The sequence below is a fragment of the Phragmites australis genome, chromosome 14 (assembly GCF_958298935.1).
Source record: "Phragmites australis chromosome 14, lpPhrAust1.1, whole genome shotgun sequence".
Classification (NCBI taxonomy): domain Eukaryota; kingdom Viridiplantae; phylum Streptophyta; class Magnoliopsida; order Poales; family Poaceae; genus Phragmites; species Phragmites australis.
In genome coordinates this window covers 2,224,721-2,250,779 of record NC_084934.1, presented here as the reverse complement: position 1 = coordinate 2,250,779, position 26,059 = coordinate 2,224,721, and the positions used below count along the sequence as shown (strand labels likewise).

The window sequence follows — 26,059 nt, the reverse complement described above, 5'->3', positions numbered from 1 at the left end:
AAAGGTATCCAAAATATTTCCGTGAATAAACTTTTATTGATGAAGATGGGTTTACTATATATCGGCGACATTGTAATAAAAGAACTGTAACAAAAAGTAGAATTGAACTAGATAATCGTTGGGTTGTCCCACATAATTTACTCATTCTAAAGAAATATAATGCACACATCAACGTCGAAGCTTGCAACAAGACCAATTTAGTGAAATACCTATTTAAGTATGTGATGAAAGGTCCAGATTGTGCAAAATTTTCTTTAGTCAGCAGATCAACATGAGATAATTCTATAGGAGATACAGATCAGCCAGAAAATAATGATAATATTAATGAAATTGCAGAATATATAAAATCTAGATATTTGCCTACTTGCGAAGCTGTATGGAGGCTATTAGGATTCGAAATATATGAGAAAATACCAGCAGTTGAACGTCTTTATGTACATTTATTTGGAATGAATATAGTAACCTGCCATGAAGACGAAGATTTACAAGGTGTTCTTGATAATCCAAACTCCAAGATTAGCATGTTAACAGAATGGTTTGCTACCAATCAATCTAATCCAGATGCAAGAACCTTAACATATTGTGAATTTCCATCAAAATGGACATGGAATCCAGACTTAAAATTATGGTCCCGAAGACGATCTAAAACTCCAAAAATTGGAAGACTTAGATTCATACACCCAAGAACAGGTGAGCCTTTCTATCTCTGTATGCTTCTCATGGTAGTAAAAGGAGCTACAAGCTATTAAGATGCCCGAACCTATGAAAACATAGTATATCCTACTTTCCGAGAAGCATGTAAAGCATGTGGCTTAATTGGAGATGATTCCGAATGGTTTGCTCTGTTTGATGAAGCTGTTATATGGGCTACATCATCTCAATTGAGACATTTATTTATGGCTGTTGTTGTCTTCTGCGGTATTAGTGATATTTCTCTCTTTTTTGAAAAATATTGTAGGTATATGGCAGACGACATTCTACATCGCATTCGTCAAGGATTACAAATTTATTCATACAAACCTCCTGATAATCATCTTAAAATATTATTATTCCAAGAATTGGACTCAACTTTCTCCAATAATGGTCTTTCTTTATCAGCATACAATTTGATGATACCTACTAATATAACAAGTACACCATCAACAAATAGGTTAATCATAGAAGAACTTTCTTATGATAGAGCAGCTTTACAAGCAGAAGCTGATCATATGTATTCTATATTGAATGAAGAACAGAAACAAATCTTTCATACAATTATCACAGATATTGATAAAGGCAGAAAAACTATGTACTTTGTATCAGGTACATAATTTACCTACATATTTCAATATATATTGTTAGAATCTCGATTTGCTATATATCATAAAAATGAACTTAATATTTTTTCAGGATTTGGTGGAACTGGAAAAACTTTCCTTTGGAATTGCATTATATACAAATTAAGATCCCAAGGTAAAATAGTCCTTGCTGTTGCTTCATGTGGTGTTGCTTCTTTAATATTTTCTGGTGGAAGAACACCACATTCTAGATTTCATATTCCTATAGATATAAATGATACAAGTACATGTAGTATTCATCGAGGAACAAACTTATCTGAACTTCTAATTAAAACAAGTCTTATATTATGGGATGAAGCACCAATGGCACATAGATTTTGTTTTGAAGCATTAGATCGAAGTTTAAGAGATATTTTATCAATCAATGAACTTGCGAACACTAAAGAACCATTCGGTGGCATGAAGATATTGCTAGGTGGTGACTTTAGACAAGTTCTTCCATTAATAAACCATGGCAGTGCAACATATGCGATTAATGCATCCCTCATTAGCTCTCCTCTCTGGCAATATTTCACGGTATTCAAGCTGACTATTAATATGCGACTTCAGAATCCTAACTTAAACAATGATGAAAAACAAAAAATGGCTCGATTTGCAAAATGGATCTTAGATATCGGTGAAGGTAGGATTCCAGCTTGTGATGGTAACAATGATGCTGATGAAAGACGGATAGAATTGCCTCGGGAACTATTGTTACAACCAACTTATGATAATATCGAAGCAATAACAAGTGTGGTATATGATGAATTTACTAGAAAATATGCCTCTGTACAATACCTTGCTGAAAGGGTTGTGATTTGTCCATTAAATCGCACTGTAGACTAAATAAATGATATAATGCTGGAAAAAGTTCCTGAAAATAGCAAGATATACTTCAGTTATGATAGCATTGTCAATTCAATAGAACAACCAGATGACTTCCCAGTTTTGTATCCATCAGAATTTCTTAATTCTATAACACTAAATAATTTCCCACAACATATGCTTACTCTAAAGATTGATGTCCTTGTCGTATTGTTACGTAATATTGATCAATCAATAGGGCTTTGCAATGGGACTCGATTACTTATTGTAAGGTTAGGTGATCATATCATTGAAGCAAAAATCATCACAGGATCCCATATTGGACACCGAGTTTGCATTCCAAGAATTGTTCTACATGGAAGCAGTCCAAAATGGCCTTTTACTCTGGCAAGACGCCAATTTCCAATCAAAGTTTGTTATGCATTAATAATAAATAAATGTCAAGGACAAACACTACAGAAAGTTGGTGTATATTTGAAAAGCCCTGTATTTTCTCATGAACAATTATATGTTGCAATTTCAAGAGTCACATCACAAGAAGGCTTGACAATACTGATTGAGAATGATGACGGAACAGCTGGAACTACTACAAAAAATATTGTCTGTAGAAAGATCTTAGACCTTATATGATGTGGTGGTACTGTCTATTAATGACACTACTACAATAATATATCTTTTTGATGTAACATAGATTTTGTCTCAACGTTATATATGCTTCTGAAGAAACAATGGTCTATTTCATGTGTATAAAATATTTCAGAGCTGAAATAGCATCTTCTTCTTTCAATAACTACTTTCTTATACATAATGGTAAGTATCATTTTATTGTACTAACATCTTACTTTTTTTCTCTTATTTTTTAACAGATGGCTACCACAAAGAATATTATCTGAAAAAAAGAGACAGATTGTATATGATATGGGGAATATTACCTATCAATGACAGTACTTGAATAACATATCCTTTTAATATAACATATATTTTACGTTAATCTCATATACCTTTATGTAGAAAGAACAATCTTGAAGGATATTTTTTTATATAAAAAAGACAGATTGTATATGATATGGAGATATTATCTATCAAATACAGCACTTCAATAACATATCCTTTTAATATAACATATATTTTAGCTTAAGGTCATATATCTTTATATAGAAACAACCTTCTTCAAGGATACTTTTTTTTTATGTATATCCATGCCTTTTATATCATATAATATGATATTAACCATGTTTTCTTTACGTACAATTTTTTTTTTACAGAAAATACCATCTTCTATTTTCAGTAGCCATTTGTTTATACATAATAATGTCTATCATTTCATTAAACTATCATTTGCCTTTTTTTGTTATTTTTAACAGATATCGTGCATTTCACTAAAAGATATTAATCAAGGATCAGTCAAAGCAAGGATCTGTGTAAGAGTGACAAGACTATCAGAATATATTCTGGATGACAAACCAGAAAAGTTCCAAAGACTTGATTTTATACTATTGGATCAAGAGGTATGCACAAACATTAGGCACCTTACAAAAATAAAAAAGTATACATCATTTACACTAATTTACTATACAAATGTACAGGGAAAAGCAATGGAAGCTCAGGTGCCACAACGTCATGTAGATCAATTCAAATCCCACCTTAAAGAAGGAGCTATATATTTTATTAAATTTTTCCAAGTGTTCCCAGCTAAAAACAACTATCGAGCAGTTGACCATATATATATGATAAAATTCACGGGTCACTCTGAGGTAATCGAATTCCCTGGTGCTCCTCCAACATTCCCCAAGTATGCATATACTCTAGCATCCTTTGATACATTAAAGACCAGAATTGATTACACTAGGGACATGTCAGGTAACAATATTTATCTACATATTACATGTTCCATTCCTAATATACGTTTATTTATTATAACACCATTATCTACCTTTCATAAAATAACATATATTTTAACATTACACAGACACAATAGGACAAGTGGTCTCTATTGAACCTGCTACAACAGTTTATGTGAAGGGTATTAAGAAAACAATACGACACATCTACATTTCAGATAGTCGGTATAGTTACATAATAACATTTACTATAATTTATACACCAATCTTTACTCATTTTCATTTACTCTTTCTCTTTAGTCATACTAATTTAAATACAATACAGAGAATCAATCGAAGTTGTCCTTTGGAATCATCAAGCAGCTGAATTCCCAGATGAACAAATCATTGAGCTAAGTAAAGAAAAACCAGTTATTTTGCTACTTCTTGGCATACCATATGTCAATACCATATCAATCCTGTAATACCAGAAGCAATAGCTTTACAAAATAAGTAAGCTTCCCTTAGCCCTACATGTTTCTAATGCCTTCAGCTTATATTTTTTTAACAACATGAATTCCTACCTAATCTTGCAAATCTTCTACAGATTTGCAGGCTCCCTCATAAAGTGGCATGGTCTGGTTCAAATCTAACTACTTCAGATGTTATAATGTCGTCAGTTAATGAATTAGCAAAAAATTCAAATCCACATCAAATTTACGTATGTACCTACTATTTTCACACAATTATTATGCAAATTCAAATCATCGATCATTAATAAACATTTAACAAACAGGGTAACATATATCAACTCGACATTGTGTTGAAAACACTTTCACCAAATCAATCATGGTGGTATTTAGGTTGTGTATCATGCAGGAAAAAAATATTTCCAGAAGGAGATACATATAGATGTCCCAAATGTTTCGGAAACAGTGCTGAACCTATTTATGTTTTCTTTAGCAAATATCTATAACATAATTGACACAATTATATTCTTCTTTCTGACAAAAATATTACCCTCTTTGTTAATAAACAGGTACCGGATTACTATGATTGCAGCAGACCCGAATAATATTATGGAAGATAATGCACCTACCATAGAAATTGTTTTCTTTGGAAATATTGGTGAACAGCTCACAGGAATCACTGCACTTCAACTAGCAGCGACAGCAGAAACAAACAATGGCTCAATCCCCTCAGAAATAACACGTTTATATAATCACAAATATACCTTAAGACTCACTGTCCCATTCTCATCCATGCAGAGAGATACTATATCATTCCAAGTAAAAAATATTGTTGCTATCGGTGGCCCTATCATTATTCCACCATCTATATTTCCTGCACCTTCAGGTACACATGACAACTTACAATGTAGTTCTCTTTGTTGGCTTAAGTTTTGGACATAATAACATTTAGCAAAGATATATTAAATTCTACAGATCTATAAGATCATCAAGATAATACTATCCAAGCTGTGGCAACAAGTTTAACATCCTCACCTTCTGATGTAAGAGCTACACACAACAAGGTAAATAAACTTCTTACTCTTTTACTTTCCATTATCATCTAAACACAAAAATAAGTACAAGAAGTTTATTTTTGTCTTTTTATAACAAACTAGCTGTTTCATAGGAATATTCCCAGTTTTTTTCTTCAAACCATACATTTACAGTAAGAAACACAGTTGTTCTTTGACTTTGAAACATCAAGATGCCCTGCTTCTTCCTCTAAATCATCTTTCCACAAGGGGCCTAAGAGAATTCCTATGGCATGATCTCATTCACATATACACATATCATGACAAGAATGAGAACATCGCATTTAGTTAATCTTCGTCCAACTCACCTCATTTTCAAGAACTGGACTGACACACCAAATATATATTATAATGACCAATAATTTAACCGATGCTCATTTAAGTGCCTTCACTTTTAGCATAGATACATTATGCATTATTACAGGACTTCTTCAAAGCACTGTAGACACCTTGAAGAGCTAGATGCCCCGAGTACAGAAAAAAAGGAAAAAAAAACCTCCGAACCTAAATATAATCATTTTACTACAGGACATCACAGACCAAGAAGATAATCCTAAAACACAATTGCCTTCACCTGGACAATTAGCAAGAATGCCACCGGTAAGTTTTATCTTTAGTGATACAAGAATTTACATTATTTCTTAATAATACAATGAACATCACATTCCTTTCTATGTTTTCATCAATTATAAGCTTCCAACAACGACAAATGTACCTAGCAAACGGCCAGGTCATCTTGAAGATCCAACTTTATCAAACTCTGAAATTACACCAAGGTAACCATAAATTCTAAACAACTTTTCCACATATTACTCTCATATATACTTGATAATATTCTAATTATTTTTCTCCTCCTTATACAGTGTACCTGGTATTCCCAGAGGTGAGAGTTCTACTAAAAGAAGACTCCTAAAAGAGTAACTCCTATCGATCATCGCAAAAATATGTCAAATATCTATGATGTATATATTGTCGTCTTTTTTCTTTTTAATCAGAATACTGTCCAATGTTGCATCAAACTTATATTTTGTCCAGCTATAATATCAAACTAACTATTCCATGTACTATATCTAAATCTCAACTTTATATTATATACACTCCTCACAAAAACTTCGAACACCATGACATCGATGTTTTTTGACTCCTGTATCATTGTCCTCTTTATCTGATGTACTTAGCAAAAGATTATTAAAGCATTCAGTATTTCAGTATCTTCTCTTCGCATCAGATTGCACCAAGAACAATTTTCTCCAAATAAGAAGATCTTGCATTTCTGTACAAATCCTTATTGTCTAGGATGTTGCTCTGGTGTGAAAGAATTTTGTTGCTAATTCTCCTGCACATGTTGCCTACTATTTGCTGATATAGCTGAAATATGTTCAGGTGCTCACATATACCCAACATCTCAATTTGGTACAGCCAGCATGAGGCTAAACATTTATTCTCCATTTGTTTCTGTGTTCCTGTTATTCAGTGTTGTGTATGGTTTTGTTTCAACCTATACACTCCTCACAGAAACTTCAAACACCATGATATTGATGTTTTTGACTCCTGTATCATTGTCCTCTTTATCTGAAGTACTTAGCAAAAGATCATTAAAGCATTCAGTACCTTCTCTTCACATCAGATTGCACCAGGAACAATTTTCTCCAAATGAGAAGATCTTGCATTTGTGTAAAAATACTTATTGTCCAGGATGTTGCTCTGGTGTGAAACAATTTTGTTGCTAATTCTCCTGCACATGTTGCCTACTATTTACTGATATAGCTGAAATATGTTCAGTGCTCACATATACCCAACATATCAATTTGGTACAGCCAGAACGAGGCTAAACATTTATTCTCCATCTTTTTCTGTATTCCTGTTACTCAGTGTTGTGTATGGTTTTGTTTCAGCCGACATTCAAGTTTGATTTTATTGTTTCCTCGAGTTAGGTCTAAACCTTTTTCTAAAAGTTTTCTGATGAAGATGGTCAAAAAATATGCAAACTCATTTTCGAATGCTATTACATTAACCGCTGAGTTTAATTTGTATTATCTTAACCTATCAGGGAGTCCTTTCGATTTTTTTTCATATGTCCCTCTCAAACCTCCATTACCCAGAAGCAAAGTTTTGCCATAATACCAATCATTTTATTTCATTTCTTTTGTTCTTAAAAAACTACAGCAAAGTAATATATTGAGAACAAAAGCTCAAACTCCAAAATGTATATATTATATTCTTCACATAGATCTCGAGCTGGCGCAGCATAGCGCGCCGATCCGTCTAGTTTTCACCAGTTTTGCCCAATATTGAGCATCGAAAGCCTCGATCTGCCATTCCAAAATTTGGACTTCCCCTTGTTGCCATCATTTTTCTTCATTGGAGATGGAGGTGAGGTAACCAGGTCCGAACACCGCTGCACACACCATCTCCATGACGTCTCGTTCCCATGCTGCGGAGTGGCGCGAGACGCCGGAGGACTCCGATGGCAGCTGCGCACGGCGCACAGCGGGGCCGCCGCGGTGGCCGAGCTCCGCCTCGTCTCCAAGACCCGAAATTTCGCTGCGCAGCTCACGGAGGACGACCCCTCCGACGCCGCCGCCCGACCGCCATCACCAATGCCATCGCCCTGCGTCACAGAGAGAGGCTGGCGGGTGGGGCCTAGTAGAGACGATAATGCCCATGGCCATGGCCAAGCCCTGTGACGGAGCTTTGCAGTGTGGTAGTCAATGCAGAGGATGAACATTCCTCGATTAATGCAGGTTACTGCAGTAGATGCTACATTATACTGTTTGCACAGTGATCCTCTGCATTTATGAGGATCCGATCCGATATCATCATCTTCGTCAGCGCCGTATTCACGGTCGAGCTCAAATGTAAGTAATGTTTGTTATATTCACATATAGAGAAGTGATTGGCAGAGACAATTTGCGTATGCTGGAGCAACTGAACACATGGCATAGGAAAATCAAACCTAATTTTGGTTCGTAGAAGATTATTTGACTTGTTAAGGGCCATGACCATGCATTGATGGAATTGCAAAATATGCATACAAACTTGTTCATCTGGTGTTATCCTGTTACCTTGTTTCCGATATTTGTTTTAAAAAGGAAGTTATTATGTTCTTTTCTGGCATAACTGAAGCTCACATATCAAACTCGCCAAATTGTAAATGCTGAGTTGGACAGTTGGTTATGAATTTTGTGCATGGTATCTTTTTCAGATCACTGTAGATTGCCATCGCTAGCTACCGAGGAGCCGAGGACTCGCAGATTTCTGATGAGCCATCTCGAGTCTGCTGCTGTTGGTTTCGTTCAGAGCTACCACTACCAAGTCGTTTGTTGTCTGTAGACCAATTTAAGTTCGAACGATGCGAGTCTGTCACGATCCCTCTTGACCAAACGACCAAATCAACACATGAACACTGAATTGCATCCAGTTCAGGGAGTTGTATTGCCTCCAAATCAAATCACAGCAGTATGGTTAAAAGTTTGGGGGGAAACAGGAGTGGATCGAAGCCATGGAGGAAGAGGGAGGCAGGTAGAAGACGGTTCTTCGATGGTCCTCCTGTAGTCCTGTTGGAGGCGTTAGCTTCATATATAGAGCTACTCCGCCGAGTGGGCCACACCAGCCCATTGCAGTCCAGCTCACCGTCCGGCCCAAGCCCACTTCCACAACAGAGTCGTGTGGTTGTCTTTGTCGAATTGGATCAGCTACATGGCAGTTCAATATGTCACGCATATAATATTTCACTTACTTTTTGGTTAATGCTTGGATCAGCTACATGGAGCTAAAATATGTGGAGTATGTGTTGTTTTCCTTCTCTGAAAAATCAATATGACATTCAGTTTTGGTTTCATGTATTCGAGAGGGTAGCAGTTTCAGACTTTTAATTGGAAATACACAAAGATTTGAGTCTATAGACTTTTAGTTTAGCTTGGCTGCAAAAGGCTTCCTCATTGTGTATAGACGAAGACCATCTTTGCAGGTGATGCACCTGTCTATAGGGAGACAGACGTTTGTGGTGATATTATCAATTTTTAATCCCCGTATCTCTAATATTTAATATATATTTGTAAGGATGTGTATAATGATGTGAGTATATACGTGTGTATTAGTTGGGTTGGTGATATGGAATGGAACTAAGATGTTTTACTTAAATATTGGACAAAAATTAATGACTCATAGTGACATGAGCCATATCAAGGTTGATGATTGATTTGGTTATCTGCGGGCCCCACAACTCCCTGACCCAGTCAAAACGAAGCAACCACGTCACCGGTGGTAGCATCCGAGGAGCGAGAAGACCAACAAGCCGGCGGTCAACGGACGCGTCCCCCAACCCCATGATCCCCGATCCAACGGCTTTCCCTCTCCCTCCACCCAATCCCAGCCGTCCATCTCACGCTAAACCCCCCTCGCAAACAAAATCAAATTTAACTCGGCTCGCGCACACGTCCGCCCGCCGCCCTCTCTCTCTCTCCCTCCCCCTTCCGCGGCAAAACCCTAGCTCTTCGTCGGCGATGGCGGCGGCGCAGGAGAGCGCTGCCGAGGAGGTGGGCGAGAGCCGGAAGCTGTTCGTGGGCGGCATCCCTGCCGCGGCGCAGGAGGCCGAGCTGCGGGCCCACTTCGCCCGCTTCGGGGTGGTGCGCACCGCCGTCGTGATGCGGGACAGGGAGACGGGCCACGGCCGCGGCTTCGGCTTCGTTGAGTTCGAGGAGGAGGCCGCGGCGGCCAGTGCGCTCGGCGACGGCGACAGGCCCAGGCACTTCATCTGCGGACGCTTGGTGAGTTGAGTCGCCGCTCCGATTTGCGCTTACTACGGTTTCACTGATGGATAGAGGCTTCTCCTTCGCGCGCCTGTGATCTGTGAGAGATGACTCTGAGCTCGAGCTCGGTCGGTGTTGCTCTGTGTGATTTTGTATTCAGTTACGAAGTAGATAGATCGTCACATGGGCGCGCGCGGTTGCATAATCTGGTATTCAATTCCTGTATAGTGTCATGCTTGGGAAAATTACTTGGTATTGCTGCCTGGGAGGCATGTAATTGTGTAATGTAAGCTTACCATTACATCGTCGTTGCTTTTATTTTTATCTGATCTGACTTGGTCTGTGACAAAGTTTCCTGCTTTGATGCGGATACAGTAATTAATTATACCAAGTTCTTTTGGTTGTTTTTGTGTAGGTGGATGTTAAGCGGGCTAGGACAAGAGCGCCACGAGACCAGGGTGAGCAACACGTTCAGCATCAGCAACGTGAACAGGGCCTGGGTCAGGGCCACCAAGGCAATCAGCCGCCCGCTAGGAATGGTACCGTGGACAGCGGCAACAATGTGAACTATGATTCGAAGAAGGTTTTCATTGGGGGTTTGCGGGATAACATTACTGAGGAGGAGTTCCGGGCATACTTTGAGACGTTTGGCACTGTAACGGATGCTGTGGTGATATATGACAGCTTGACAAGCAGGTCAAGGGGGTTCGGTTTTGTCACCTTTGATTCAGAGGAAGCAGTGAGCAAGGTAATGCAACAAAGCTTTCATAACTTGAATGGGACGAAGGTAGAAGCCAAGATTGCTATCCCCAAGGATGAGCAGTATTACCGGAATGCCCGAGGCCGCGGTGCACGATCCTCTGGTGGGAGGGGCCCTGTTGCTTACGAAGGTTCCACATACCAACCATATAATGCTAGATATAGCCTCTACAATGGTTACATGCCACAACCTGTTCCCGCGCAGCCCTACTTTCCTGGTCCCTATTTTGGTATGGGTGGCTATCCCTATGGGAATGGATACCCAAACCAAGGTGTCATGACAAATGTTCCTGAAATGATGTCAAGGCGGATTCCCCCAAGCTATGGAACATATCCTCAAATGTATCCAGGGTTCAACTTTGTATACAGAGCTGGTTATGGGGGTGCAGCTACTTCTTTTCAGAATGGAATTAATGGTGGAAGTGATAACATAAAGGGTCAAACCACTGTAGATATCCAGGAAGTTGACAACACTGCTAGCATTGCGACAAAGTTGGAACATATGAAGCTAGGTTCACAATGACATTCTGGTGCGTGTATTCTGATACCCTACTGGTTAAAAATTCGTCACTTTTAGCTGTTATGTGTATCACAACATTCTTCTTTTTATATCTAGAACTATGACTATCATTCCCAGAAACCAGTGGTGATCTGGCAATTGTGTGATAGTACTTGTTCAGCAAGATCAGGACATTTGGCCTTGCAAGTTATTCTGCTCTCTTCAGCTAATAGTTTAAGAGCACGCATTCTGCAAATTTACAATTGAGGTTGCGATTCTAGTAATTGCCTAATGAACAGTTGTCATCCATAAAGGTCAATTTGTTGGATGGCTACTTACTGTAATTAGTTCAACACTACAGTTGGCTAATGATGGCATTTTATGTAAAAGCTGGCATATTTGCTAAGTTACACAAACATCCAATCCACGTTACTTGATTTGATTTCCCAATTGTTTATTGTTTTTAGCTATGTTTTTGTTTGGGTAAAAATTGTGGAGATCGATAACACATCTAGGCACCCTAACTACTGGTTGCACTTCATGCTATTTATTAAAATAACGAATGATAGATTGCATGCAAAGTTCAGCAAGCATTTTCAATATCCGAAAGAGCAGAGAATTAGACTAATAGAAGGCGAAATTATAATTTCTCATTTCCTTCACTGTATTCTGGACCTGTATTAGATTTATTTGGGATGGAAAGATGGATGTAGGAGGGTGGATCCAAGCATAGTCTGAAACAGATGGAACATTGTCTGGTTAATACATCATACTATTTTGGTTGTCTGAGTCCTGTACATCCTTCCTTAAATTGCATGATAAGTTGGTTTACAGAGCACCTGAATCAACATGTTATCCTTTGAAGCGAAAGGAAATGATTTGCTCCCCATTCGTAACATACTGCAAGATATTCATATACCATTTCTCAAAATGTACATATATGATTACATTAAAGTAGTTATGCTTTGTTCGGAGTAGGGAGTAAAAAGGGAACACCCGTTAAACACTAAAATCGATTATTATTATAACTAACCAGATTGTGATAATATCTGTCTGAAGTACTGAACCTGTGAGTGATGAGGCAAATGCATAAATAGCTGACTCTGTGGTATTTTTATTCGTCAAATGTCAATTGAGCAACTATGTGTCATGTAGCGATTTGACTGAACTGAACTATGGGAAGCTGAAGATTGAGCTAAGGTTTCTGAGGTCTGAGTGTTTCTCCAGATAGGCAGAATTGCAGGTCTTGGTTAAATAGGAAGTTGTTATCTGTGATGTGTACTATTGTGTTGCAGGTAACTTTGTACAGCTCGAAGCGCAAACCCACCACACTAGTTCCCTTGTTTCACTTTACGATTAGCATGTCAAATAACATAGAACGAGAAAATTAGTTCTGTGCATCCATGCTGATAAATTTTCATTTATGGTGTTCTCTAAATGAATCTATTCTTGTTGTGAGCACCTTAGAATAACACAAATATGTAAGTGCGTGCTACTAAATCTGTATGCTTGAAGATGCCAAAAAATGTGCGCATGACAATTCATGTTTGTTGTCAGTTTATCAATTTTAGGCTGGTTCATCAACTGCTTGTATCATAATCTTCAATTGCCTAAGATTTGGATGACCTATTATTTGTTTATTTAGTTGTCATTACATAGAGTTTATGGCGTCATATAGCTAGTACTTGCACAATACTTTGGACATCAGCTCAAACGTCTTTTGAATCGAAAAATATCATCCAATGATTTACTGACTTGGGGCCCCAGGCCTCACATGTCAGCCTCGCCTGTTGGTTCTTTCAAATGCTCGTGGTTATCTTCTCCTGGTTCTTCTGTCTATTATAATCCACTGTACTAAAATGTGCTATTTATCAGTGTGTAAATCCATATTAATTCTGGACGTTTCATTTTGTCTTCTCCATTTGTCCAATATGCTGAAATGATGTTGTCGTTAATCAGTGAACCCACTGTTATCCTTTTTTTATTAGGTTTTGATGAAGTCAAAGTAGATTTCAAAGTTTGTCATGTTGCTGATGCTCTTATGAATTACTCGTTCGTCTTCTTTGTGAGTCAGGACTATTAATTCTACATTGATGACACTGGAGTACAACATTTGTTTGGGAACCCGCAACTGTGAAGACGAGCTGAGATTCTTTGGTTGAGAAGTACATCGTCGGAATTCTTCAACTTACCCCGATTCCTTTTGTCTCTACTGCCTGTAAACTGAAAACATGCAAGATTCCGGCTATTGACCTCATCTCTCCCCTCCCCCCCCCCCCCCCCTTGTACTAATGTTTAAATTTTTTCATCGTTTTGTATCAGAATCAGACTATTCAATCCTTATTGTTTGCGCAATCTCGTTTTCATATCGTTGAATCAGCTGCGTGAGAGCCTGTGTGTATATCTTGTTGGTTGCTGGCGAGCAAACCGAATCCAATCAATGTGGTCCATACATTGCAATCTGGATATCCAGCAGATAGATACATTGAAGTTCCAAATGTGCAAAAGAGGGGTTTCTTCTGCTGATCTCTCTGTGTTTTGTTTGGTGTGCAAAGGGGGAGGGTGACAAGGTACTTGCTACTACAGGCAGTTGTAGTACCAGCTCTAGTGGTGGTAGGGGTGCTGTTGGCATGTGAAGGCCCACAGAAGAAGGCCAGGAACAAAAGATGTACACCCACAAGCCAACCAGGGGAGGGAAGAATGACCCCTTGTCATTCTTGTCCCTTCAGTCCTCGTCCTGATGCGTGCATGCATGTAATATTGAACAGATCCTCCATGGTAGATAGGGTAGGGTAGGATTGGATGGATGGATGCTTTAAGATAGAAAGAAAGAAAGAAAGAAAGATGCGAGGATGCTTGATAGATGTTTGACACCATAATGGTTTGGTATTGCTATTGCCTTGTTGAGATGACAGCATGACATTAAGTGCTGCACCGAAGGTGTGTTGTGCCTAGCAACTTGACTGATTGCAACTTTGGAGACTCCCTTTTTGGTCACTAGCCACATTGTTTTTTTTTTCTTTTGGGGCATGTAAAAGTGAAGGTTTTTTTTTTGAGGACTCAAGTGAAGCTTCTTTGGAGGAGGCAGGCAGCTTGGACACAAGCTGCAAACAGGGGATGATGGCCACACGCCTCACGTCTCTGATGTGTCATCACTCCAAAGGTTTATATTCCCTCTTCTTTTGATGGATGCCCAGTTTGGTAGGGTAAGTTTTGAACTTTGAAGGGAAGATAGATAGTGCAGCTGAAAAAGATGGGGCAATGTTTTGTTTTGCTCTCCATGCATACAGGGCAACCCCATCAATCTTTTGCAGGAGATGTAGGGTTTAGGAGCAATAGCAAATGTGCTTGCCTTTACTTTCTGGAGAGCAAAGTTTATAGCCATTAGCATTGGCAATGAGTATTACTATGTACTAACAGCAAGCCTTTTGTGCATTTTGAGAATGCTAGAAGTTGTGCCGACTGTGTGTTGGTAGTATCATGCCTGAATTAGTCTAACAGATCCGCAGATTAACTTAAACGAGAAGCATATGAACAACACAAAGTAGAGGATTATTATTCATCAGGTTTGTTGGACTATATCCTATGGTCAAAGAACCTTTGTGTATCATTAAAAGTCCTGTAGGAGATGATCCTGAGAGATTTCAACAGTCATCAGCACTTGTCAGAACATAAATGAAAGTCTACTCTTACCAGAGCGACTTTAGCTAGCAATTTTCATCACAATTTTGCTTTTCTGAAAAGCTCTTATTACAGATTAAAGATACCGGCAATACGGTCAGTACCCTGGAGCATGGTATTGATGGAAATCATGATATATAGGGCCCCATCTCTTTAGCTAAGTTTACTTTTTTGCATATTGTAGAGTTAAAACTTTATTAAGTTGTAATAGTAGATAATTTTTTCAATCAAGGATTTACAAATATAGGACAATTTTTTCACTGCTTGAGACAACGACTTGTCATAGTAGATTGTACACATTGGTGGAGACCAGGTCTCTTCTAGATTCATATTAATCAATAAACTACCAGTAGATAGAATGGTCATCAAATGAACCAGGCATGTTGCATTTTCCAGTGAAATATCATGTAGTGTCCATGCATAGATGCATGCAGCAGTGCCCTGCCACTCTTATCACCATCAGCAGCAGCAGCAGCAGCATCTTTTGAGCAGTATATATACACAGGTTTTGTCCTCAGCTAGAAACTCTGATGCAACCTGCTAGCAATTAATTGACAAACGTACAAGGCAACCTACTGTTTCTCCTTGGCAGCTTCAGACGGTGTTCATTTTCCTTTTTTTTCAGTGTTCAGTACAAACATTTGAACAACTTTAGCTCCTCTCTGTTAGGCATTTGATTCCTTTTGACCATGTACATAGCTATCTGTTCTCCTCATTGATAAATGGTATGAATATTGGATGGAATTAGCAAGAACTGTAACTCTGAGAGTGATTTTCTTACAGTGGCTTGTTCACTTATCGATATATAATAATGCAAATGGGCTGAAGAATACTGCTGAGTATGGCCATGCACAAAATGATAGGAAAAATTGAACTGCCATCAAATCAGCTTTATTTGCATGGAATATTTGATGCAAGAATGCTGTGGAGTTCTTATCTTCGGTTGAGAGTGCTTTCTGGAGGCAGAGAACTAAATCTAGTGGCATGGGAACTAGTCATCTGTATCCTGTAGACCATTGCCAACTTCTTTTTTACCTCTCATTCCCTTCTGGTGTGTGACTTCAATCAAATGTGGAGTAGCTGGATATACGAGTTAGGCCATGACCATGCATGCAAGAGGAGAGAGAGAAAGCAGCAAACTTAAGGGGAGGAGAAAGAAAACAAAGCAGAGGGAGAGAGGAAACAAAGTGAGTTATTTTCTTCAGCCTTGCATGCAGGCAGCAGCCATGGGGCCCCTAAAGGCCCTCTCTCTCTCTCTCTCTCTGCTACTTTTGCATTCTGCATTCATCCCTCTCTGATGTCTCTGCCTTGGCTGCCATCTTTTATCAGAGTGGGGAATGTGGAGGCATGCATTGCACAGTACTGGCCTGGTTAGTATGTTTGTGTGTGTCGATGATCCCACAGCTTTGCAACAAGAGCACAGGAGCAGCAGGACCAAGCTGGTGAACCCCACCACCACATGCCGTTTTGCTCTCCTCTCCAACAACCGATGCAGGTGATCAGACCGATCCATCTTTTTTGCCAGAATTAGGGCTCTTAGGCATGTCCATTTCTGTTTAGCCCTAGCTAACCCCATTGCTTTCATGTTCAGTAGCACCAGCCACTAGGATGCTGCCGTCTGTACGTACGTACGTCGCTACTAGCCTACGACGTCCAATATATCCATGCTTTCATACTTATATTGGTCTTAGTATTGTTCTTCTGTTACTGAATACTAAAAGTCCTGTATGCCGGAAGACATCGGATATTGAGCTACATCCAATACCTTAAGATGCTGAGGAAACAAAATCATGACCTAAAATCATCGTAGCTCGCTACAAAATTAAGCACTACTGCAGAATACATCATTAGTATCGATTCAAAATTGTTATCAGTGACGGGTTACTAACACTGATTACTTGACACTGATAGTCAGTGACTATCAATATTGGGTATAGAACCGGCATCGAAAACCATTATCAGTGCCGATTCTATTCACGAACCGGAACTAATAATGAATTATCAGTGCCGATTCTATTCACGAACCGGAACTAATAATGAATTATCAGTGCCGGTTCTCAAAGGCATCAGTACCGGTTCTAGTTCCTACCGGCACTAATATGTTAAACTCCCGCGCGCGCCAGTTCTTGGCTGGAACCAATATTAAAGTTTAAGAACCGGTACTAATATGTTAACAATACCGGTTATGTTTGAACCGACACTGATGAGACGTTACTAATAACCTATTCTGTAGTAGTGGAGGGACTAACATGAATCTATTATCAACAAATCTGTTCTTACATCATGCCATGCGAGAGAGAGCGCACCCTCTACCAACGAAGCAAGTTACATGGTCCCCAGGCTACAACGATCCTCGTTGGTCGTTAACTTGTTAATTTTTAAGCTTGCTAGAGTGTACTGATGGACTAGTGATTTCCTAAGGAAGACGAGAGGACGTACACGCATGCACCAATTGAATTCAATCTTATTCCTTATAGCCTATCTGTCTGTCTGCAATCTGCATGCATGGACCACATGCATACATACAAATAATGCAATATTGATCTCTCTGTGAGCTCCTACTGCCTCTGATCAGCTCAGGCAAGGCCCCAGCAAGGATATGGATTTCATGCATGCGTAATATTGCATGCATACATGCACGAGCATCTGGTGATCTCTCTCAGCAGCTGGTGCATATGCAGAAAATGCAGTGGTAGCCCTGAGAACCTAACAACAGCATGCAGCTAGGTCTATATACTACCATGTGTGTGTGTGGTCTGAAGCTCTGGAGTGTGCCCATACAAAGGACACCATTGGACACCGCACACCAGTTCCTTCAAGATGGCGACCACTCATCAGCTGACTTGCTAGTAATAGATAGAGTGGCATGTAGCAAAAAAATACAACAGCTAGCAGGCTGATTCAGTTTTCTGTTGCCATCCAGTCTGTTGATTCTCTGATGATCCGATATGATCAGACATTCAGACAACCGAGCACAGTAGCTCATTAGGGAGTGTGGATTGATCCAGATATATATATATACACACACATACATACATATATATATATATATATATATATATACACACACACATATATATATATATAGATATATGACTCGAATTAACTCATTCGGCTCTCTATTCTTGTGCATGTTTTTTGTTGCCTGACATGAGACCATGAGACATAAAGAGAGAGCAGTGAGAGAGAGAGGGAGAGGAGAGGGGCGAAATTTTCCAACAGCTGTTTTGCAGTCACGTATAGTAACTATACGAGCCCTCTTCCAGTACACTTCTCTTTGGGCAGCATGTACGACCCACACTGCATGCTTACTGGCGTACGTACACAACCCTAGCTTAGCTTGCATGTCCCTACACACAGTCGAGGAGGGAGAGAGAGAGAGAGAGTACCTGCTGAAATGAATCTAGCTTAGATTTTGTTTGGATCTTGTGCATCCATCCGTCCACTCGTGAAGGGACAATGAAAACCACAGGGTTTCTGCAGGCTCAGACAGCCACCGATCTTTAAATGTAAGCACAGCATATGCAGTGGTACTGTGTGTACTGCTTACAGAAGCATGCAGCTCTTTGTAGCCTGTTGCTAGGGCTCATCCAAAAAGCCGACCACCCATATAATAGAAGTGAATTATACAAAGCTATCATTATTATAATATTTATAACATAAAATTACAAGTATTATAAATAGTAACCATAAAACTAAATAGATTCATTCAAAAAATAGTATTATATTTCTCCAAAAATCCTAGAACTATTTGTACATGTTCCATAATCCATGTACAACATATTTTAATTGAACTCACCCAAAACTCCTGTATAAAATTTAAACTAAAATTCTACAAAAATGCTACTTTTATAACTCCTAACAATTGTTAGGGTCTCAAATAAATTTCAAAAATATAGAAAAATTTCACTAATATTTTTCTTATGTGATGGATTAATTTTAAAATTATTTTCAGCTCTGGGTTATAGGTTATATAATGCCCCATTTATATGCTCTATTATATACTTATAAAGGAACTCATTTTTTCACCGTATAAACTAGAGCCGAAAATAATTCTAGAAATTAGTCCATCATATAATAAGAATAATAGTGATTGTTTTATATTTTTTAGAATTTTATTTGAGGCCTTAACAATTATTAGAGTTATAAAAGTAACCTTTTTGGAGAATTTTAGTTTAAATTCTATACATTCTTTTTAGGTGAGTCCAATTAAAATGGGTTTCACATGAATTATGGAACACGTACAAAATGTTATAGGATTTTTGGAGAAACATAAGACTATTTTTTTGGGTGAATCTAATTAAAATTAGGTTTTGTGTGAAATTAGTATACAATACTTGTAGTTTTGTGTTACAAATGACATAATACTTATAGCTTTGTTCAATTTAACTCATATAATATTGAAAGTTGTATATAAATCTTCATCATTATCAAATTGTTTTCATTATGACTGATCCTCTAATCAGTATTTGCCCGATTTATATATGATGATAAATCTCATATTAGCGGTCACCCTTGGTTCAAATTCTTTCCTATATTTTGAATTGTCCACCTAGGTCCTGGATCAACATTTGTTTGAGTTTGAACTCGTCCCTTCGCTGATTTGGATACCCTTTGCTTTAATTTGCCCTCATTATAGCTTTATTTGACAATTATTTTTCAATAAGGAAAATTTATTAACTTATACTTATATAACAAGATGATTACAACTAATATAATCCGCTCCTAGTCTCTGCATATCAAAGATGTACACAACCCAAAAAGAAGGAAGAAAACCAAAGGAAAAACAATCCTGAGATACCGAAGGAGACGCAATGTAGATCATAAGCAGCCCCTAAGATTATTAATTCCGAATGCGAAGTCTAGAACCCCATCCATCCAAGGCTGGCGAAAAACCTGTCTGCTTGCTCCATCACTGGCATGCCATAGAAGTTAGCTGTCATAAAAATAACCTTTAAAAAAGATGAATGTTTCTTGTTATTGAAAATAAAGTCGTTCTGACAACGCCATATAGCTTTATTTGACAATTGCATCAGGAAATAAACTAACAAGCGAAACGAAACTATAAATCCACAGCTAGTGCATTTTGGAATCTGCCAAAGTTTAGGTACAGTAAAACTGTTCTCTTTTTCACTGTGTGGTTTCTAGTTGTCGCCTACTATTAGCATGTGTAGCTTTTGCTCTTTTGCCTATGTCAGGCCATATATGGAATGCATGCATGAGATCAGACCTATGACTGTTGGGCAAAGAGGCAAAAGGAGATACTATAAGAGTTTAATTATTTTCTGTGCTTTGCTTTTTTGTTCCCTGGTCCATTTTTGCAGGTGATGCTCAACTCATGCATCCTGAGCCCGTGTGTTTTTTCTTCTTTGCCTCCCTTTGCGTTTGTCCTTTGGTTGGCAATATTTGATATTAGGCAAATTTGCTATTGACATGAAAAACTGAGCCGGTTTGCTAAAAGACTCTTCCGGTTTTGTGTCCTGCAGCAAATACATAGAGTTTTGTAGTGACCAATAGGAAAGATCAATTTTTCCGGTGCCTTTCAACAATCTGGCTCAGTTTTTTCATCCAATAGTAAAATTCACATATATTAGTACTTTTAATCTTGTTTGATCCAGAAAAGGTTAAAAAAAGCTAGAGTGCAAAAAACTCTCAAGTTCGGACCGATCGACAGTGTGTGAATGTGACTAGCGGCGTGACGAGAAAGTTATGAGTGGTCTGGCTCGCTACACGATCGAACACTCAAGAGGGAATGTTGCAAAATGCGTTCCAAAAGTGAGACAAGGCAAGGCCTAACAAGACGTACGGAAAGAGTCGCATGTCAAAGAAAAGGAAAAACTAATTAACCTTATACAATCATCGACCCTTCTACTTAATCATACGTGCCCGATCGAGTATAAAATGCGTACGAATTAATCACGCATATTATCGCATGATTAAACTGATCAGATCAAGTGCCTAACAACTAACTAGCAGACGATTCCAACTTGGATCAATCACGATATTTGCAGTTTAGTTTAACTTCTCGATGCTACTCCATTAGAGTTCATGTTTCTATTAGAAAAGAGTTTTGAACCAGATAGAGTACTTTAGGTGATCAGATGGCCGGATGCCTGGTCACTGGATATATAGCCCCTGGCTAGTTGGTAGGGGATTTAGTATAATCACCAACTTAAGCTACATATACCCATATGCTAATTAACTTCTAATTTTTATCTTTTCTATCTCTAGAATCCTTCTAATTTGCATCAAACATCTATAACTAATGCACATCAAACATAAAAAAAGTCGTTAAAGGTTTTCTTAAGAAATTTTTTCCAAATGTTGCAGTTGATTATCATAGCCATTTTCAGTTGCGGCACAGGAACAAAGGTCAAATAATCAAATCTTAGAAAATCCACAACAGTCCTATCTAATACTACATCTGTTTTTTTATTTATCCTTATTGATTTTTTACGGTTTTTGAGATGTAACTTTGACTAGTATTTTGTATAACTTAATACAAATATATACTAACAAAATTATAATTTTATTAAAATATTTGTAAAGACAAAACAAATATTATATTTTTTTATTTAACCAATCTTGATAGTTTTAACCATATTATTGATAAAAACTTTTAAAAGTTTGAGCGATATGTTCTAAAAGGATAAGTAAAAAAGAACGGATGGAGTATTTATGGTTAGTAGGACTTGAACTATAACTGTTAGCCACATGACAAGGGTGGGATACTGTCGGTGACATGGGAACCAGGGGTCCCCGAGTCCCGAGGCCAGGACAGTAGTGTGCCATGTGGTGTCCTCCCTCGGGGATTATCTCCCCGAGGTCCGAGAAGACCAAGTTCCGTGAAAGGGTGCTCGGGGCCATAAACAGTGGTCCCCGAGTACCCGAGTTTTCCGATGACCCGAGAAGACCCAGTTCCGGAAGAGGGTGCTTGGGGCCATGAACAGTGGTCCCCGAGTCCCGAGGCCAGGGCAGCAGTGTGCCATGTGATGTCCTCCCTCGGGGATTATCTCCCCGAGGTCCGAGAAGATCAAGTTCCGTGAAAGGGTGCTCGGGGTCATGAACGGTGGTCCTCGAGTACCCGAGTTTCCCGATGACCCGAGAACACCCAGTTCCGGAAGAGGGTGCTTGAGGCCATTGTTCATGGCCCCAAGCACCCAAGTTCCCCGATGATAAAAGAAGATCAAGTCCCGGGAGAGGGTGCTCGGGGCCATGAACAGTGGTCCCCGAGCACCCGAGTCCCCCGATGACAAGAGAAGTCACAGTTCCGGGAGAGGGTGCTCGGGGCCATGAACAGTGGTCCCCAAGCACCCAAGTTCCCCGAGGACCAAGAAAGGGCATATCCAGGAGAGAGTGCTCATAGCTGTGAACAGTAATCCTCGAGCACTCACAGTTCCCCGAGGGTCTGAGAAGTCCTTCGCCGGTGGTCCCCACAAGGGCTCAGCGGTGAGGTGTCATTTGGTGAAAGGCCCGATGCTGCATTTAAGAGGGCGCGTGACCTGTCACTTCCAACCACTCCCCCCACGCCTGCTGTCAGTCCCTGCCACGGTCTGGCGGGGAGGCGTGGGGACATTTAATGCACGGGTCCCATCGCACGTCATCCGGCGCGCCTCGGGATAACGTCGCAGGGCTCGAGGCGTAATGCCTGCCGCCCTGCTGTGTCAGGCTTGCTCTGACCAGGCGGGCACGCGGGGCTGCTCGGTGGCTGCCCGGTGGGCCCTCCCCACAGCACTCGCCGAAAAGCAGAATGATGACGAACAAGATCTGACGGGGGCGCGTTTTCAACCCTCCCCGTCACCTCAAGCTGCAGTCTATGATGGTTGCTTTCCATTTATAGCGCCTTGGAACTCACGCCATCCTTTCTTAGCACGCTACCGCCCCGACGGGTATATAAGAGGGGCGGGCTCCCCGGAGAAGAAGAGATAGGAACAAGATAGAAAGCCGGAAGATCGACCAAACACATCGGACGAACTCGAGACGAACAGCGAGTCTCAAGACAAGTTCACGAAGCTCTAGATTTAGACAAATATTCTTGTAACACAGCAAATCCTCAGAGAGACATTCTCAGAGCATTTATAGCATACACACAGGAGTAGAGTATTACGCTCTGTGCGGCCCGAACCTGTCTAAAATCCCCGGAACATTTATTTTCACCTACATCTCATTTACTCCCATTCATTTTCCATACGAGGTAGACTCAGAACCATCCCCCGGTCGAATCTCAAATGGGTCCCTCCGGATCCCCGCTTGTGGAGTTCACCCTCCGACAGATACCATTTGGCCATGGTTAAGCAACTTTAACTGATCTAATGACTTGTTTGTTTATCCTAGAGATATCTTCCTACTGAATTTTGCTACAGCTATGTATGATGGCTACGGTAATTTAGAAAGGGCGCATCATACTTTGATCCGACAAACCTTTTCTCTTGTTCTTCTTCTTGCAAATTATGGCTCTAATTAAGCAAGATTGCCTCCTAATTTGGATGAACATAAAAATTCCCACGCAACAATCATTATTATTTTTGCATGTAGGACTTGATGGCTTTGCATATTAGAATATTTCTCCTGCCCACTTTAAAGTACTCATATGATGGAATGTAAATGAGCCTTTAGGTATGTACATGAGAGAGAAGAGAAGAGAAGAGAAGGGAGAGACTTCCATGCATGAATTGTCTCATCACATGTGATGGCGTGTGGGGCCCTGCATACACATATGCATGGCACAAAGGCGCGCATATTATTGCACCCGAGTCCTAAGAAAGCCAGACACATACACATAGATAGTCCTTTTCGCTAGGGTTTCTTTCGGCTTTGTTTTCAGACGAATGTAGGGGGCTATAGGATTTGTTTACGTACTTGTCGTCGCTTTTGTAGTTAACTGTTGTCCATATCATGTCCTTCCCTGTTCAGATTGCATGCGGCTACATGCATGTACGTACTGTAGTTTATGACGATCTACGGTATCCATGTGACGTCCTACAACGGCTAACACCGAAAACTCAAAAATCTACTCCCTCCGTCTCAAAATAGATGGCGTTTTAGTATCCTCTACGATGTTCAAAATATATGATGTTCTACGATTTTAAGGTAATTTTAGCTTAAGTTTTTCAGTCTTATTCCTCTATTAAGTAACTTTATTCTTAATACAAGTCTTATTTTCATGCAATGAATGACATTAAAAAAGAGTAAGATGGTTATTTTATCTTTCACCTTAATACTTGTGTTCAACTCTAAAATATCATATATTTTTTTAGACGGAGAGAATCCATTATTAATACTCTAAGTGGTTAACTATAGTGTTAATTACTTAATATTAACAACATTCGGTTGGGTTCTCAGTCATTTTGCACACAATCTCCAATGCATACGTTTGACCATTGCTTTCTCAAATTTATATTTAAAAAAGGGAAAATCGGTTTCATGACACCGAAAGATCCCTGTTTTAGAAATATACCATCAAACTTTTTCTGGTTCATTATGTAACATCGAAAGATTGCACCGTTTAGAAATATACCACTCAGTCCATTTCAACCGTTAATGAAGTCAATTTGGACATTGTTACCCCTGTCTCCCTTCCATGTTCATCAAAGCAAGCACTGACGGTCAAAAAATGAGAAGCAAGAGCCTCTGCCCGTACATTGTAGCCAAGCCGCCTCTGCTCGTCTGCCACTAGTCGCCTGCCGATCCATCTCGGGCTCTTCTCCTCTACCCGTTGCCTCCCATGACACCATGGCCACGGGGTCGTTGGCTTCACCTTCGACGCAGCCAAGCCGCCTCCGCTCGTCCATGTAGGTCCCCCACCAATCCGCCTCGGACCTTCTCCTTCGCCCATTTGCCTCCCACCATGCAATGGCAGCAAGGCCGTTGGCTTCATCTTTGACATAGCCAAGACGCCTCCGCCCATCCCCACTGGTCTCCCGCCCATCCGTAGTGGGCCCTTCTCCTCAATCCGTTCGCATCCCACAAGGCTAGGGTAGTGAGGTCATCAGTTCCTCCCTCTAATGCAGATCGGGATTCAAGGGGGGGGGGGGCAGATTGTATTCATAGCGCTTGGATTTAAGTGGAGCTACAGATCATATTCATGGTGCTCGGATGCAAATGGAAGCAGCAGATTGGTTGCTGGCTGGTGGCAGAAACGATCTAGAACGAATGGCTACGAGGGTAGAGATGACATTTCACCTTATTGACCTGGATAAAAAAAAACAAAAAAAATTGTAACAGAAGTGAACGGAGTGGTATATTTCTAACTGGTACAACCTTTCAATGGTACATAAGCCAATAGATAAAATTTAGTGTTATATTCCTAAAACCGGGTTCTTTTGGTGTCAAGAAACCAATTTTCCCTTAAAAATAATAACAATATACAAAGGTACCTTGGACGAGATCAATATATTCATATCATTCTCATGTGACAAAGATATATAATTTTGACTCCTCGTGGCCTAGGACGTTATTTATTTTCTATCGGAGCTCGTAGTAACAATTTGCATTAGTGACTCTTTGGATAGACCCTGATCAAGTATAAGAAACTCTTGGGGACCGTATCAAATGGATGACCCTGACTCTGTTTCAGACTGCATATAAATGAACATGTATGTATGTAGGTATGTTTTGCCGTTGTATCACATCCTACAATGACATGCCATCCTTATAACTTCTGAAATTAACAAGAAAAAAGTACTCCACCTGGTCTTTGACGCTTTAGATATGACACAGTCTCCAACATATACCTTTGGTCACTATTTTACATTAGAATATGTTAAGAAAATCAAACAAACTTATAAGATTATAAAAGTTTTTTTTTGGACAAATATACACGTATGGTTTTATATTTCCAAACTAAATATGTTAACTGTTTTTTA

General features: G+C 39.5%; 2 protein-coding genes across 2 annotated transcripts; both read left to right on the top strand.

The window, feature by feature from the left end:
• Nucleotides 1-962: 962 nt before the first annotated feature.
• LOC133891208 (uncharacterized) lies at nucleotides 963-3,375 on the top strand. Its single transcript, XM_062331925.1, has 3 exons — nucleotides 963-1,302; nucleotides 1,390-1,452; nucleotides 3,008-3,375. Exons 1-3 carry the CDS (start codon nucleotides 963-965, stop codon nucleotides 3,091-3,093), a joined length of 489 nt encoding a protein of 162 aa, XP_062187909.1. The 3' UTR covers nucleotides 3,094-3,375.
• Nucleotides 3,376-9,917: 6,542 nt separating this feature from the next.
• LOC133890616 (heterogeneous nuclear ribonucleoprotein 1-like) lies at nucleotides 9,918-13,868 on the top strand. The gene is made up of 3 exons (XM_062331074.1): nucleotides 9,918-10,273; nucleotides 10,671-11,544; nucleotides 13,588-13,868. Exons 1-2 carry the CDS (start codon nucleotides 10,010-10,012, stop codon nucleotides 11,535-11,537), a joined length of 1,131 nt encoding a protein of 376 aa, XP_062187058.1. The 5' UTR covers nucleotides 9,918-10,009; the 3' UTR covers nucleotides 11,538-11,544; nucleotides 13,588-13,868.
• Nucleotides 13,869-26,059: the final 12,191 nt, after the last annotated feature.

Bases quoted from the DNA above. Each gene is read 5' to 3' on its own strand.
- LOC133891208 (XM_062331925.1), top strand. From the start codon at position 963: ATGGCAGACGACATTCTACATCGCATTCGTCAAGGATTACAAATTTAT. The intron at 1,303-1,389 runs GTACATAATTTA...ATATTTTTTCAG, and splicing joins AACTATGTACTTTGTATCAG to GATTTGGTGGAACTGGAAAA. The intron at 1,453-3,007 runs GTAAAATAGTCC...ATTTTTTAACAG, and splicing joins ATACAAATTAAGATCCCAAG to ATGGCTACCACAAAGAATAT.
- LOC133890616 (XM_062331074.1), top strand. From the start codon at position 10,010: ATGGCGGCGGCGCAGGAGAGCGCTGCCGAGGAGGTGGGCGAGAGCCGG. The intron at 10,274-10,670 runs GTGAGTTGAGTC...GTTTTTGTGTAG, and splicing joins ACTTCATCTGCGGACGCTTG to GTGGATGTTAAGCGGGCTAG.